General features: G+C 43.0%; 2 protein-coding genes across 7 annotated transcripts in view; both read right to left on the reverse strand.

The window, feature by feature from the left end:
* Positions 1 to 8,715: 8,715 nt before the first annotated feature.
* LOC124013295 (claudin-7-like) lies at positions 8,716 to 10,658 on the reverse strand. Its single transcript, XM_046327563.1, has one exon. The coding sequence runs from the start codon at positions 9,699 to 9,701 to the stop codon at positions 9,003 to 9,005; it is 699 nt and encodes a 232-aa protein (XP_046183519.1). The 5' UTR covers positions 9,702 to 10,658; the 3' UTR covers positions 8,716 to 9,002.
* A 1,573-nt stretch (positions 10,659 to 12,231) lies between these two features.
* LOC124012172 (protein argonaute-4-like) overlaps positions 12,232 to 17,257 on the reverse strand; it is a 40,640-nt gene continuing 35,614 nt past the window's right edge. For all 6 annotated transcript variants that reach the window (XM_046325653.1, XM_046325650.1, XM_046325654.1 and 3 more), the window contains exons 15-17: positions 16,991 to 17,125; positions 16,160 to 16,461; positions 12,232 to 15,843 (exon numbers count right to left, since the gene is read on the reverse strand). In XM_046325653.1, coding sequence (XP_046181609.1) covers positions 15,735 to 15,843; positions 16,160 to 16,461; positions 16,991 to 17,125 — 546 coding nt within the window. In that variant the 3' untranslated portion in view covers positions 12,232 to 15,734. The remainder of the gene's footprint in view (positions 15,844 to 16,159; positions 16,462 to 16,990; positions 17,126 to 17,257) is intronic.

The raw sequence follows: 17,257 nt of genomic DNA on the forward strand, positions 1-17,257 counted from the left end.
AACTATAGCTTTGGCAAGACGGTTAGGACGTCCACTTTGTGCACGACACAAGTCATTTTTCCAACAATTGTTTACAGACAGATTATTTCACTGTATCACAATTACAGTGGGTCAGAAGTTTACATACACTAAGTTGACTGTGCCTTTAAACAGTTTGGAAAATTCCAGAAAATGAGGTCATGGCTTTATAAGCTTCTGCTAGGCTAATTTACATCATTTGAGTCAATTGGAGGTGTACCTGTGGATGTATTTCAAGGCCTACCTTCAAACTCAGTGCCCCTTTGCTTGACATCATGGGAAAATCAAAAGAAATCAGCTAAGACCTCAGAAAAAAAAATTGTACAGTCGTGGCCAAACGTTTTGAGAATGGCACAAATATTAATTTCCACAAAGTTTGCTGCTTCAGTGTCTTTAGATATTTTTGTCAGATGTTACTATGGAATACTGAAGTATAATTACAAGCATTTCCTAAGTGTCACAGTTTTTTATTGACAATTACATGAAGTTGATGCAAAGAGTCAATATTTGCAGTGTTCACCCTTCTTTTACAAGACCTAAGCAATCTGCCCTGGTATGCTGTCAATTAACTTCTGGGCCACTGATTGCAGCCCATTCTTGCATAATCAATGCTTGGAGTATGTCAGAATTTGTGGGTTTTTGTTTGTCCACCTGCCTCTTGAGGATTAACCACAAGTTCTCAATGGGATTGAGGTTTCCTGGCCATGGACCCAAAATATTGATGTTTTGTTCCCCGAGCCACTTAGTTATCACTTTTGCCTTATGGCAAGGTGCTCCATCATGCTGGAAAGGGCATTGTTCGTCACCAAACTGTTCCTGGATGTTTGGGAGTATGTGTTGGTACCATTCTTTATTCATGGCTTTGTTCTTAGGCAAAATTGTGAGTGAGCCCACTCCCTTGGCTGCGAAGCAACCCCACACATGAATGGTCTCAGGATGCTTTACTGTTGGCATGACACAGGACTGATGGTAGCGCTCACCTTTTCTTCTCCGGACAAGCTTTTTTCTGGAGACGCCAAACAATCGGAAAGTGGACTTTACCCCAGTCCTCAGCAGTCCAATCCCTGTACCTTTTGCAGAATATCAGTCTGTCCCTGATGTTTTTCCTGGAGAGAAGTGGCTTCTTTGCTGCCCTTCTTGACACCAGGCCATCCTCATAAAGTCTTCGCCTCACTGTGCGTGCAGATGCACTCACACCTGCCTGCTGCCATTCCTGAGCAAACGCTGTACTGGTGGTGCCCCGATCCCGCAGCTGAATCAACTTTAGGAGACGGTCCTGGCGCTTGCTGGACTTCCTTGGGTGCCCTGCTGCCTTCTTCACAACACTTGAACCGCTCTCCTTGAAGCTCTTGATGATCTGATAAATGGTTGATTTTGGTGCAATCTTACTAGCAGCAATATCCTTGCCTGTGAAGCCCTTTTTGTGCAAAGCAATGATGACAGCACATGTTTTCTTGCAGGTAACCATGATTGACAGAGGAAGAACAATGATTCCAAGCACCACCCTCCTTTTGAAGCTTCCAGTCTGTTATTCGAACTCAATCAGCATGACAGAGTGATCTTGTCCTCGTCAACACTCACACCTGTGTTAACGAGAGAATCACTGACATGATGTCAGCTGGTCCTTTTGTGACAGGGCTGAAATACAGTGGAAATGTTTTTGGGGGGGGATTCAATTCATTTGCATGGCAAAGAGGGACTTTGCAATTCATTGCAATTCATCTGATCACTCGTCATAACATTCTGGAGTATATGCAAATTGCCATCATACAAACTGAGGCAGCAGACTTTGTGAAAATTTATATTTGTGTCATTCTCAAAACTTTTGGCCATGACTGTAGACCTCCACAAGTCTGGTTCATCCTTGGGAGCAATTTCCAAACGCCTGAAGGTATGACATTCATCTGCGCAAACAATAGTAAGCAAGTACAAACACCATGGGACCACGCAGACATCATACAGCTCAGGAAGGAGATGCGTTCTGTCTCCTAGAGATGAACGTACTTTGGTGCGAAAAGTGCAAATCAATTCCAGAACAACAGCAAAGGACCTTGTGAAGATGCTGGAGGAAACGGGTACAAAAGTATCTATATCCACAGTAAACCAGACTATGGTTTGCAACTGCACATGTGGACAAAGATCATACTTTTTGGAGAAATGTCCTCGGGTCTGATGAAACAGGAGGCTTGCACGCCGAAGAACACCATCCCAACTGTGAAGCACCGGGGTGGCAGCATCATGTTGTGGGGGTGCTTTGCTGCAGGAGGGACTGGTGCTCTTCACAAAAGAGATGGCATCATGAAGAATGAAAATGATGTGGATATATTGACGCAACATCTCAAGACATCAGTCAGGAAGTTAAAGCTTGGTCGCAAATGGGGTTTCTAAATGGACAATGACCCCAAGCATACTTTCAAAGATGTGGCAAAATGGCTTAAAGACAACAAAGTCAAGGTATTGGAGTGGCCATCACAAAGCCCTGACCTCAAGCCCATAGAAACTTTGTGGGCAGAACTGAAAAAGCATGTGCGAGCAAGGAGGCCTTCAAACCTGACTCAGTTACAGTAGCTCTGTCAGGAGAAATGGGCCAAAATTCCCCCAACTTATTGTGGGAAGCTTGTGGAAGGCTATCTGAAACGTTTGACCCAAGTTAAACTATTTAAAGGCAATGCTACCAAATACTAATTGAGTGTATGTAAACTTCTGACCCACTGGGAATGTGATGAAAGACATAAAAGCTGAAATAAATAATTCTCAACCAGTATTCAGACATTTCATATTCTTAAAATAAAGTGGTGATCCTAACTGACCTAAGACAGTGAATATTTACTAAGATGAAATGTCAGGAATTGTGAAAAACTGAGTTTAAATGTATTTGGCTGAGGTGTATGTGAACGACCGACTTCAAATGTAGATAAGAGGGTTCTAGCATTGTATTTTCCAATTTAGTTCTCAGGAAACATACTTCTTTATTAAAACCTTCCTCAAAATGTCACATTTTCGTTACCTGAGAACAAGCAAGCAAACCCCTTCTCCCACTCCTTAAGTACCTGTGTAATATCAGAATTCAGTCCCCTGTGCCACGACTTCCATTGGAAGTTCCTTATGTCGTTTTGGGTCTAACTTGTTTATTTGGCTCCAAAACTGTTGAGGATTTCTTGTCTGTATCTCCTCAAGGTGTAATAACTGCCCTCTCTGATATTGATATCTCCGTTTAAAGAGGCGCAGTCTTTCATCAAACACGTGCTGTTTTTTTCTGAAATTTCTTCCTACACTGTTCTCTTGTATTCCTATCTTTACACTGTATAAATAAGTACTCAGCCTTCCTTGCGCATTACTGACCATAGATCCCTTAACTCATCATTCCAATAAGGCCTGTTCGGCTTGTATTCTTTATTCACATTTTTCAGAATATATAATATCACAAAATGTTTCATAACACACATCTAAATCAAATGTTGTTTTCGATGAGTTCCATCAGAGCTCTACATGTCATTTCAGAACATAGAAAGTCATTTTGGCACATTTATTTTCTTACATTTAGGCCTATGCGGGGCATGTATATTTTGCCCCGTGTGATGCACAATAATACCTGGTTGAGAAAGTTTGTGGCCAACAGAAAATATCATAAATAAGAAAGAGTGATCAGGAAGTCTACTTTTTTCCCTCCAATTAAGTCAAAACATCTGCATTCTTCAACCATCAGTGTAGGAGACAACAGTATAGTCCACCACAGCTTTTCTTTTGCCCGATATGGATGTAAAGCTGTCGCTTAAGGGTCATATCCTTCCATTAATGATACACATTTTAGAGTCACAAAGGAATTCAACCCGCAATGGACTATCATCAATATCATTTATATAGTTATCTAACCTCCCAATTCGACTGTTAGGATCCCCACATATGTAAATAGCATCTGCTTCTGTATATAGGTATATTTTGACTTAATAAATGACCATCTCTACCCCATGTGGACTGTCCAGGTGGCAAATAGCATGAAAACACAACGAAACAATCTGACTCCATGTTAAAAGCGCAAACCAATAATTCCTTCTATGGCTTTATCGATCATTTCAATTTGATATGTTTTCATCATATCAGACTTTACACATATTCCCTTTCACGTGAGTGTTCCTGTTGTGTCCATACCATACATACCCTTCAATATCGATAGTTTCTTGCCGAGGCAAATGCTTTTCATTTATTGAGATGTCTGGGTTTAAGGATTTTAGTATTGTTATTCGTCATTTATTGTGCAGTGTGGTCCATCCGTCAACATTCCAATGTACTATTGAAATTGAATCTCGTAGGCGATGGGAAGCCCCTCGGTATGTAGTAGGTCTGTCCACGTTGTCCTTCTGGTTGATCTCGTTTCATGACCCGTCCGCTTCCCGTGACAAAATAGTAATTTCCTCCGTGTATTTCTCTCAGCAGCGTCTTGAAGTTCAGTTCTATAAGGCGATCAGTGTGGGACTTGGCTGATCGAATGAAGACTGTTATAATCAGGATGGTCTCGCAGCTTTTGTTTTTTTCCCGTAACAGAGCCACTTTCTCCTCCGCAGACCGACGCTCCACCTTCACAACCCCGGGACCTTTACCTCTCTCCATCAACCTCTCAACTGCAATCACCTGTTTCGCAGCCTAGGCCTACCGATATCAACCCGGTTCACTTTGAAGATTAGGTCCTCGTTTTCATCAGCTGGCAGTCCTGCCACTATTATAGACACGTCTGGTTCGAATGTTGTTTTGGCAAGGCCTATTCTCCCAGATTTGAGGAATTCTACACGGGACTCCAGACGTCCAACTTCAAGAGCTATGTGGTCATGTATCTGCTTATTATTCTCCAATTGAGTCAGCAAAGCTGTATGGTTATCATGAATGGCTTTCTCCACATAAACTGTCAACTTTACTATTCATTCCTTTTTCAATACTCAGTTTAATTTCGTCCATCTTCCTTTCCATGTTTTGTACCTTGTACCTAGACTCCTTATCTCCGTCATGAGCTCAGCCATGCTATTGGCGCTTTCTTTATTTGATCAATTCTGCTCCATGCTTTTCTCACCACTGCGTATATTTCTACCGGAGTCCATACGTTTTAGCGGTAAAGTGTTTGTTATTGCTGTTCAAGGTAACGTTAGATAGTCAGCTAAATGTAACATAATAGCTAGGCGAGCCAGATTACTCGCCAAACAATCCCCGACAAGTATGTCTATTGACTGTCTTGTCACCCTCAACTGGGTTTCAGCTTTTTCATTTTTTATTAATTTGTAAACATTTCTAAAAACATAATTCCACTTTGACATTATGGGGTATGGTGTGGCACATGTTCGAATCACCTGCGATTACAGCTGTGAGTCTTTCTGGGTAAGTCTAAGCACTTTGCCCACCTAAATTGTACAATATTTGACCATTATTATTAAACAAATTATTCAAGCTCTGTCATGGTTGTTGATAATTGCTACACAGCCATTTTCAAATCTTGCCATAGCCATTTTCAAGCTGATTTAAGTCAAAACTGTAACTGAACATTCAATGTTTTCTTGGTAAGCAACTCCAGTGTGTATTTGGCCTCATGTTTTTGATAATTGTCCTGCTGAAAGGGGAGTTAGTCTCCCAGTGTCTGTTGGTAAGCAGACAGAACCACGTTTTTTCTCTAGGAGTTTGCATGTGCTTAGCTCTATTACATGTATTTTTCTTTTTTTTAAACTCTAGTCCTTGCCGATGACAAGTATACCCATAACATGATGCAGCCAGCACCATGCTTGAAAATATGAAGAGTGGTACTCATTGATGTGTTGTTGGATTTTCCCCAAACATAACACTGAATTCAGGACAAAAAGTACATTCCTTTGCCACATTTTTTGCACTATTACCTTTGTACCATATTGCAAGCAGGATGCATGTTTTTATTCTGTACAGGCATCCTTTTCACTCTGTCATTTATGTTAGTATTGTTGTGTAACTACAATGTTGTTGATCCATCGTCAATCACAGCCATCAAATTCTGTAACCGTTTTAAAATCACCATTGGCTTCATAGTGAAATCCTCGAGCAATTTCTTTCCACTCCAGCAACAGTTAGGAAGGACGCCTGTATCTTTGTAGTGACTGGGTGTATTGATACACCAACCAAAGTGTAGTCAATACTGTAACTGCACCATCTACCAATAGGTGCCCTTCTTTGCGAACCACTGGAAAACATCCCTGGTCGAATCTGTTCTTGAAATTCACTGCTCGACTGAGGGACCTTACAGATAATTGTATGTGTGGGGAACAGAGATGTGGTAGTATTTTGAAAATCATGTTAAAATCCTATTGCACACAGTGAGTCCATGCAACTTATTGTGTCCTGTTAAGCACATTTTTACTCCAACTTATTTAGGTTTGCCATCACAAAAGGGTTGAATACTTTGAGGTAAGCTTTCATTTCTTATTCATTTGTAAACATTTCTAAACCCTTATTTCCACTGACATTGTGGGGTATTGTGTAGCATAATCTCAATGTAATCCATTTTAAATTCAGGCTATAACAACAAAATGTGGAAAAGTCAAGGGGTGTGTATACTTTCTGAAGGCATTGTAATTACCCTCACTGAAATTTAATAAACTAATGTAGTTATTCTACACCGTTTAAGTGTCCTTTTTCATTGAGTCCTAGTAAAATGAGAACTACAAGATGTTCGCAAGAGGACTACCTGGTGGATGTGATTGTAGACCACCTGAAAAGTAGACAAAACATTTTTTTAAAGACTCAGTAATGGCTTGAAGGGGTAAAGGAACAGACTGGGTTCGGGTTGACTGAGACTTTGGATGTGTCAACCCTGATAGGAGCAGAGCACCTGGATGTGAACAAGGCAGAGGACCATGAGGTAGACAGAGCATGTTAGAATCGTCACAGAGCTCTGCTACAACAGCAAAGACCAGGGCCCATATTCACAAAGCATCTCCGGATATGGTAAAAGGTCCAAGGAATCCCGATAAAACTTGTTAAAACAATTTTTTTTAAACTCCCAGCTCAGAGTAGATTTTAAGACAATGCCCAGACAAACACTCAGCTGGAAATCACGACAGTTCGAGGTACCGCAAAGGAAATATAGTGAGGACAGTAATTGACATAGTTGCAAATGATGGGGGAAAACCTTCAGACAACCACGGTGAATGTGACTACATGTTAATGTTGCAATGGGAAAACGTTTGATATAATTTCACGTGACACAATCACTTCTCTTATCGCCTAATATATTGGCATGCATAACTTTTTTTTAACCAATTCTGATGGTTGTTAAAAGCATCATTGACAATATTGCAGTTATATCAAAACACTCGTCACTCCCGTTTTAAAAACGACTTAGCTTTGGCACAGTCGGCCTCAAGTCACTTGCCAATAATGTTTCATACAACTCGTGAAAGGTCATTGTTATCGAACACAATCAAAGGCAACATAATTCCTCAAGTGCCCAATTTAGGTATCTTAAAAAATAAAAATACGTGGTATTGCACTCCAAAGGGATAACTTGAAATACCGATGTAATTCAATAATGGAAATACATTTATTTATTAACCTATTTGTTATAATTATTTAGGCATATCATCTGAAATCATTGGTAGAGGCACAAGAGATACTGTTGCATATACTGTAGATCTAGATTATTTATGGATTGACGATATAGAATTAGAAAACACAAACTACTCCAAAGCAATTTCATGTGGCACAAGAACCACTGACTCACTGGATTATTGATCAAGACATCCGCTGGTAACGTAACTGTTTAGGACAGCTCATGAGGTGTCCTAAATACCAGTCGACTAGGTGTGACTCTTATGACTAAAGAGGCTTCACGCATTGCTTTTATTTTTTACCCATAAGAGAACGAGTAAAATGTCTCTATTCTCAGCATTTATGACCAATTGTCTATTCTGAGATGCTTTGTGGATATGGGCCCTGAGCTAGAATAGTATTACTTCTGACTAAGCGAAAATAAATTGTGGAAAAACAATTAAATTAAATTATAAATATAACATTTTAACACTTTTTCTAACTATCTGGTTTATTCAGGATGGCTGCCTCTTTCCCTCACCTCACATGGTTTGCCCTTGCTGCCCTGAAAGATACAATTAATTTGACAGGAATTCCAAACAGCCTGTAAGAGGGCTAGATTGATCCATCACTATGTGCAAAGGGAACACTTTCTGTTTGGAGATGTGCACAGCTGAACATTGAGCACATGACACCTTCAATATTCAGAGGAAACTTCAAAACACCATCAGTTTGTCATGAACTATAACATATGGAAGGAAAAAGTTCTAACTTACTAAAATACCTTTGGAATAAACAGTTTATTCTGTTACAATTTGGACTTATTCAAACTCAATGAAGTAGTGCCGAGACTGAATTATTTCACAGATTTAATAGTCATCTGAGAAGAATTGTGAAAGAAATCACTCCAATCTTCACACCACAAGTCACAAAACCATAATATCTTAAAGGTGTTTATGGTGATTGATTTATCTTCCAGGCAGAATACTGTGATCTGTCCACGCACTAATACCAAATATCACAGTGTAATAAATGTGTAATGAAGTCAATAAGGGAATACATGAGGCGGATAATGATATGCATTATGGAAACAGCCTCAATTATATATATATATATATATATATATATATATATATATATATATATATATATATATATATATATATATATATATATATATATATATAAAATTGGGCCGTGACAAAATACATTTGAAATATTTACAGTACATCAAACTGCTTCACGGTAGAAGAACGCGAGAGAACTGCAGAGTTTCAAATCTAATGCGTCACATCTTCAAAAACCTTCCAAGTCACAACACCTCACCTCCACTACAGTCAGTCACAGTTTTTCCTTCTCCAGCCTTCTACTTCCTCTTCTCGTTCTCAACCTTGCGCCTTCCCATACTCCAACCCTGTTGACATTCTTCTTCACATCTTTTCTCTGGACTACACGTATTCCTTTAGGGGCACGCTGTTGGAGGTGATCGGTTTCGGAAGATCAGTTGCGAGGGGGGAGGGGCGCGTGTTAGGAAAGCGCCGGCCCATGTACCCCCGGCGGTACTCCCCTCCTCCGCTCTCGATATGGGGGCAGGTGCTGCTCAGCACGGCCCCGCTGATCATCAGAATAACCGCAGATGCCCAGCCCAGGTAGATCGCCTGGCCCAGCTCTCGCTTGTACATGACAGGAACTTTGGGGTTGTAGAAGTCCTGGACCACCGTGTTGGCGGTCCAGGAGACTGGCACCAGCACACACAGGCCCGTCAGGATGAATAGCACGCCGCCGGAGAGGGCGATGCCTGCCTTGGCGCGGCGGTCGTCACCAGCGCACGTGGTGCATTTCATTCCACAGCAGGACACAGTGCAGGACAGCCAGCCCAGGAAAATTGCCACACACATGAGGGCACGAGCTGCCTGGAGGTCCGGGGGCAGAGCCAGAATGGAGTCGTAGGTCTTGCACTGCATGTGGCCCGTGGCCTGGTAGATGCAGTTCATCCAGATGCCCTCCCACTTGATCTCGGAGGTGAGGATGTTGCTGCCAATGAAGGCGGACACCTTCCACTGAGGCAAGGCCGTCACAGCGATGGCCATGACCCAACCTGTTACCGCACAGGTGAAGCTGATCAATTGCATGCCTGTGTTGACCATGATGGCTGCTCTCGATGTCTTCTGACCACCTGAAACGGACCTTTACCCTGGTCCGTCTTCTTTCTCACTTCAAGGCCCACTACTTTGCTATACCTGCCTGCTCTGTCTGGGCCTTTCACAATCCTGAATTTGAGTCACTCACTGTCCTTTTCTGAAATTACTTTCCTTTCTCAAGCTTCTTATGTCTCCGTTTCTTTTCAACATCTGGTCAGATGTCTTCAATGTAGCTTTTATTTTTTAACTCGAGGTTTTTCCCCCCCAGTGATCGGAGTGACAGGTGATGGCAGAGGGAGAGAAGACTCCATTGCTTTCCTCCCTCTTTATCTATTGAAATGATTCATTATTTAAGAACCAATGACTGTGCAGCCACTTGTGGCAGCTCCCCTATTTTGGATTGATTGAGCTTCAGAGACGTCACCATCAGACCCAGTGGGTTTGTGCGTAGGGTACAATTGGATGTCAGCAGTTCTGGCCCTGTAACCTCACACTAACCCAAGCGTGGAGCTGATTACATGAAAAGTGTCTATTACCCCACAGGTTTGGTGTGGCTTTACCTAGATGGGTCATGCCAATAGAACCTGATACTCGATCAAGGGTCATCGCTGAAGATGTACGCCATCGCTGGAAGGCAAAAACAACTGATACAGTCCCATGAGCAAAGAGGTTCCACAGAAGGTAAACAAAACAAAAAGACAGATGTCTTGATAAAGCGCAAATAAAGGCTTGGTCGAATTCTGGCCTTTGTCCAAGTGCATCCAAACTATGCCTCCAAATGCACCAAAGCTTGATGGTTGATGCAAAACAAGTTTCACCGCTAAAGCTTAAAATGGAGTTACGGTGTCTTGGAGAACAAAGCCTTGGAAAATGAAGCGGCAGACCTCAGCTGCAGCTGGCGCCTGCTGGAGTGTCTTCGTCACAAAGGGCTCAGCCTGCAGAAGCCACTTCAGACTCTACACAGGTTCAGCTTTCTGCCCCCCCCCCCCCCCCCCCCCCCCACACACACACACCCAATTGGGTCAGTCCAACTCGGGTGTTAGGGTTGATAGTAGGTAAGACTACTTAGTCAGACTACCAGGTAAGTGGAATAGTCAGTCCGTCCCATCTTCAGAACAGCCTCAGTTTACTGTCAAACTGTGAGAGCAACACTGTGTGCCTGGAGAGAGAGAGGGAACGAGACAGGACAGGGGGGAGGGAGAGAGTGGTATCTGTAGGTCGATCAATAAACAAAGCCAATCCAGGGGGCCCATACAATGGGTCTTAAATGCTCTGCTTTTCTCTAAAGGAGCATTTTACATCTGTTTTATGTCTGGGGGTTGCAGCAAAAGGAAGAGATGGCTAAAAAGGGGGCTAGGTGGAGTGGATGTTGTGTGTGAGCAGAATGAACCGGACTACAAAGCTGAACACTCTCATGAGAAATACAGGTCAGGTGTAAGCATTCACTTTCCATCAAAGATGGTGTTACCTAAAGAAGTGCTATTAAAATGTACTCAAACATTTCATTTATAAAATGTATAAATTGAGGTAGTTTGATTCTTTCACTCTTGGATGAAAATATGGTCACAAATAAAATGGCGGATATCCCACTTTATGGATTATAATCAATGGATTTACACTTTACTGCTGCCTTCAGTTACAACTGTGTATACTGGCCAATAGCCCAACTGTGATGGATAACAAATTAAATTTTTATTTCTGCTCACAACATCATTGATCCCTGGTGTGCCTATGCTGATGAATTAAATATGGCAACAAGATCCGTGGTTTGAGTTTCCCCTTCTTGTGTGAGTAGGACCTCTCCTTGACAACGGTGGTCATGACAACAGCACAGGAGCAGGGGAAAGGGGAGTGGGGGAAAGAGGAGCAGAGGCAAAGGATAGCTGTCGATTGTGAAAGACATGTTTACCTGTGGTACTACATTTGATGAATACCACAGCATAAGAAATCCACTGGAGTCATTAGCGCACACACACGAAAGTCAAAAGAAATGATTGACAAATATATTGCCAGGTTTCCATTGATTTGTCTAGTCGGTGCTTCAAAAGGCTGTACACACAATGTTTTACAGAACAGGCGCATACAGCCGAACACACATAAGTAGTACATTTAAGATGGACATCCGAGTGTATTCATCTCTGAGATAGTTATATCAGCTGACCACATTACTTATTGTCCCAAGTCAACAAATGCTGTCAACAAGTACCCTAAAGACTTCAGATTTGTATCTTTGGAACATGATACAGTGGCATTGTCATAAAGTGACAGCTTCTTATCTTTGGTTACCTTAAACTGTGAGTAAGGAGGGTTTTTTCCCCCCCAGGAGTCCCATCTCCTCAGACTGCTATTTGTCAGCCAATAACAGACCTGCCCTGCCCACAGAGAAAACAATGCCATCTACTGGCCTATGCATGTAATCACTCAACAAATGTATTAGTAAGAATATATTATAAAATGGAATAGAAGACTAGCGTTTTCCCTTTGTGTCATGTGTGGTGTTGGGATAAAAATAAGGAATAAAGAGGGAACACCAGCATATGATATAGGCATAAAATACCAATTTATTACTTTACACAATAACACAAATATTCCCTGCAGGCTAAAAAAAAAGTTTAAAACATGTCACATAGCAATACAGCAAGTGATTGGGCACCCTTGTGGGAGGGGCCTGAGGAAGCCCCACCCCTCCCCAGCAGGTCAGACAGGGTACTGTTCTATTGCTGTTGGACAGTCACACAGCTCAGAACACTAGCAGAAAACAGCAGAGCTACACACGAGAATAAAGAACTAAATTTTTTTACTTACACTTACAATGTCAAATAACAAATCTGTAGACATTATATCAAAGAGGAATTAAAAAATAAATCATGCTCTCTTTCAAACGGGGCACAGAAAGAATGGATCGTTAAAAATGTTAAAAAGAGGTATTCCTGTGGCTGTGGACGCCTTGGGCGAGGCCCCCCACAGAGAGGAAATGTGCTTGTGTGGGTGGCCAGCAGGGTGGCGCCACGAGACTAGGGAGCCCCGAGAGGCGTGGCAGGGGCACAAACCAGGAAGTGGAGGCCTAAATGGACGCTACACTGGGGCCTGTGAGGGGGCGAGGGGTCAAGTCTTTACCCGGCCCACTTTTGAAGAAAGTACCTCGTTTAACTTCGGGTCACGATGCAAAGGCTCGAACGCTCAACCTCCAGCGGCCTGTGCCTCCGTTTTTTATTTTTTTACTGACATTTGTGTAGGAATCTTTCAAAAACATCTTTAAGAGACTGGACAATATTGCTAGCCTAAAACAGTCTCACTAAATTCATATACATTTACCCAATATTTCTTCACCTTCTGTCTCGCTTAATTCTAAAGAGTTTATTTTTTTATATTTTTTTATTTTATTTTTAGGGACAAAACTCTGGCATGCAGGTGAGAAAAGTCTAAATGTTTTGACCTTTTTTCTCAGTGCCTAAAGAGCTAGTCCACCGAATGCACATTCCCACTGATTGATACAGGCAACAAAAAACAAAAAAAATAGTTCCAGAAACGGCGACAGAGAGCAGACCAACAGCCACGTCGACAAGAAGAATTATACATTTTTACACATTCGAAAACTGGATTTAGAGTTAATATTGCTTTGCAATGATAATATGTTCAAAATTGAGGAGTCATCACCGCCTTTTGGATCCCCTGCTAGGAGACCACACCCACATCCTGCACACTCCTCCAGTCTGGTCACACCCACAGAGGGGCACAGACTACAACACCTGGCTCTCTGCAGCCCTCTTTCCCCGTAGGAAAACTAGTGCACGTCTTCAACAACTCAGCCCCACCCCTCAAAACTTATTGCATGCAATGCCTGGAACCCCACCATGCCTCGCCCTCGACAGGCCGGCGCGCCCAAGCCCTCGACAGGCCGGGGCTCAAACTCATTCATAGCAAACCTGCTGCTTTACGGATGGTTTATTAGAAAAGGGTTTTTCGCAGAGCCGACCCCCCTGGCGAGGTGGGTGCACCGCAGTCGACACCCCCCCCTCCCCATCCTAACCGCAGTCTTGCACGGCAATAACCTTAACCACGACTGGTTAAATAGGATCTTTAACCGTGGTCGTGACTGGTCAGGTGTTCTTAGGTCCATGGGCAGTGTTTATGCTTTATGTCAATTCATATCCGGTTTTCAAAACCTTATTTTTAAAAAAAATGTAAAACACCAAAAGTTTAGACTTGAATAGATATACTTGTTCAAATACACACAAACAGTCATAGATACACATTATGAAGTTCTAAAAATTCTACTCATTGCCTATTGCATACTTCTTTTTACCACTCGCTCGGTCCCAGTTTCTTCCTAGTGCCAGCTCGGATTGTCACCTTTCTTCCATTTCGAACCGAAATCCCCTGCTGCCAACAGTACTCTTCTGCCTCCTGTTTTACCAGTCTGGGGTAACGGTGATAGCTCAACAGAGATCTTTTCTACTGGAGAACACAGCCAAACCCTTCCCTACTACATCACTGAGGAGCAGAAGGGAGCATAAACCGATACACCTTGGGCCTCCCTCCACCGTAGGCCAGAATGCTACCAAAGTGTGCAAATCTAAACCCAGCCTCTCTTACCCTGATCTAATAACTACACATCCGATTGCTGCCAGTCTGATAATTATCATAAATGTAGATAACAACAACATCAAATATAACTACTAAGTCTGAACAACAGTTAAGATTAGCCACAAAACGATTTTATATTAAACTCTTACAAATTCTGCTTTTTGATTCTGATGTATAAATGCATAAAAAAAGGTAAGAGAGTGTGCCCTCTGTTGCTTGCCTCGCGTCCCGGGTCAGTGCAATGAATTGGCCGGTAGCAAAGGAGACCGCAAAAGTTAAGCGAATGGGTTTTCCGCCTCCGAAAAATTCAGACGACTAGCGCCTTGCTAAAAAACCATGCGCCGCCCTAACAATGTCATAACCATTCAGACAAACAGGTTTAAGGGATGAATCTCCTTCCTCACATGGGGCACCAAATAAGGCGGCTTAGCCCAATGCCGTAACCCCGCAAAAGCTCTCAACCATTCAATAGGTCCCAATGCAGAGTCAGTCACATCGGCTAAACCACGGTTGCTACTGCTACACATACACCCACCGGCCTCTGTGAAGCCTGTATAGTTCAATCCGTTCTATAGATGCAAATATTTATATATATATATATATATATATATATATATATGTCATGTGTGAATATATAAAAAAAAAACATCAAATCTGAGGCATTTACAGCAGTTCTTGATTTTCCCTTTACAATTCATTGGCCTGCCATGAAACACACACACACACACACACACACACACACACACACACACACACGTATATACACAAATGCACACGCACACACAAACAAACACGCACACACACACACACTCAAGCACTTAATTCTTCGCTAAATGGGAGAAGACTAATGGGTATGGATACCCAGGTGACCTCGCTTGTAAAAGACTGAAGAAAAGGAGAAAGTTAAAACACGATCATAAAAGAAGAAAAAAATATATATATATATATATATATCATTCTCAAAAGATCCTCTCCACCAATGTTTCCATGCAAACCCCCCATGACCCCCCCAACCCAAGAACTTGTCAGATTTTCGCCCCGAAAGGGCTTTGAGGTAAAAAGTAGTCCTGCTTAGCTGGGAGAGCTAAGAGCTGCCACTGACAATTGGCGTCAGTCCGCTCCATTGCTCAGTGTATCTTTCAAAAGCAAGAGACGTTCAAAAAACAAACAACCCCCTCCAAACAAAAAAAATGGCTCAACTTGTGTTTTTTGTTTGTTTTCCCTGTGCATCGGAAACCCCAACGGTCTCTCGGTGCCGGATTGCTGGTAGAGGGCGGCTTCGATCGGGAACGCCGGATGTCGTTTTTCCCAAAAAAGGAAAATACTCCACTGGCATACTTCACTGGCTTCGAACCGCTTTGGTGCACATCAAGACGCAAGACAAAGATAGAGAAAGACTGGCAAAAAGAGAGAGGAGATAGAGGACAGAACTGCACACATTGCTCACGTGGCTCAGGCGAAATACATAGTGTGCTGAGTGTCATAGTGGATCTGGACTGCCTTGGCCAGGGCAAGGGGGTCCCGACCGTTACTCTGGCCCGACACGTGGCTGCCCTCCGCACTGCAGGACAGGACGAGAGAGAGATGGGCCAGATACATGACAAAAGTAAGAGAAAAAGAAAACAAATCCACTACTGTTGGGCTCCACCAACTGTAGTCATATTGAACAACATGTACCGTAATGTATTTGTGTCAACATGCCAAACACAAACGGTATATTCAGTAAAGCTAGATACACAATGTTGCAGATATAAATCGAACATATAGGGCAGCTAACAGAGTCCATTCGTGTCTGTTCTGACTAAAATAAACATTTCCCGTTTATCCGCGATACCCCTCAGTATTCTCGCCTTGTGCCTTGCCACTTTCATCATTACCTGTCGTGATCTTTGTCCACCAGGTGGTAGCGGGCGCGGAAGGCCACCAGCCGGGCGTAGTAGGCTGGCGCGGGGATGGAGACAGAGCGGGTGCAGCGGACGTAGGTGTGGCACAGCTGGTAGGTGAGCAGCTGGAGCTCGTCAGCCGTGAAGCAGTTGTCGTCCCACAGGACGTGGTAGTGGGAGGGCCGGCTGGTGCCCTGGATCCCAGCATGGCTGCACAGGTAGAAGTCAAACTCTGAGGGGTGGGTGATTGTGCTGTCCACCGTGGTTCCGGCTGGGACGTTGCCACTCTTTCCAACCTGTAGGGGGAGACAGTTGTGATTACAGACAGACATGCTGGAGTGCTCGTCGAAAAAGGGGCCATTGTTGCAACCCCTCTAACTTCAGCTGTGTCTAAATCATCAATCCAGTGAAATGCCAGCTCAGAGGTTACTCCAAGGATATGTAGTTGGAGAGGTGCATTTAAAAAGTAATTCAAATGTAAATGTAAATGTAAAAAGTATTGGAACACTGCCACCACCCTCGAAGCCCTCCCTCATGAAATACTGTTCGTAGAAGTTGCCCCTAACCACAGATACAGGGTCAGAGGTTTCATCCCGCCGGATACAGTTGGGTAATCTGATCCTATACCTGCGGATAATTTAAACCTCTACATCAGGGGGATGTCAAACTCAATTCCTGGAGGGCTGCATGTCTTCGCTCCTCTCATGTACTTGAAAGATCTGACTTATTTTTAAGTTAAATTGCTTAGGATCTCCCATCAAAAACCAGACACAGCCCTCCAGGAATAGAGTTTGACAGCCCTGCTCTACACGGGTCTCCGCTCACTCTCTCGGTCTTGTCTGAGCAGAAGAGTCGGGTGTGGTGGCGTTTCTGAACCACGATGTAGGAGATGCCCGGTCGGTAGTCCTCCTCTAGGCTGATACAGGCCTTCCTGATGGCAATCAGCTCTGGCCACGCCACCTACACAGTCACACATGGGGAAGAGATTTTAAAAAGTGAGCTTCACATTGAATGGAAAAATGCATTGCTATGACTCTCTGGTTGAAGCGAAGTCGGCGGCGCTAACGTCAGAATTGGGCTGCCTGTGTATTG

Source organism: Oncorhynchus gorbuscha, linkage group LG24 (assembly GCF_021184085.1).
Source record: "Oncorhynchus gorbuscha isolate QuinsamMale2020 ecotype Even-year linkage group LG24, OgorEven_v1.0, whole genome shotgun sequence".
Taxonomy (NCBI): Eukaryota; Metazoa; Chordata; class Actinopteri; order Salmoniformes; family Salmonidae; genus Oncorhynchus; species Oncorhynchus gorbuscha.

Bases quoted from the DNA above. Each gene is read 5' to 3' on its own strand.
- LOC124013295 (XM_046327563.1), bottom strand. From the start codon at position 9,701: ATGGTCAACACAGGCATGCAATTGATCAGCTTCACCTGTGCGGTAACA.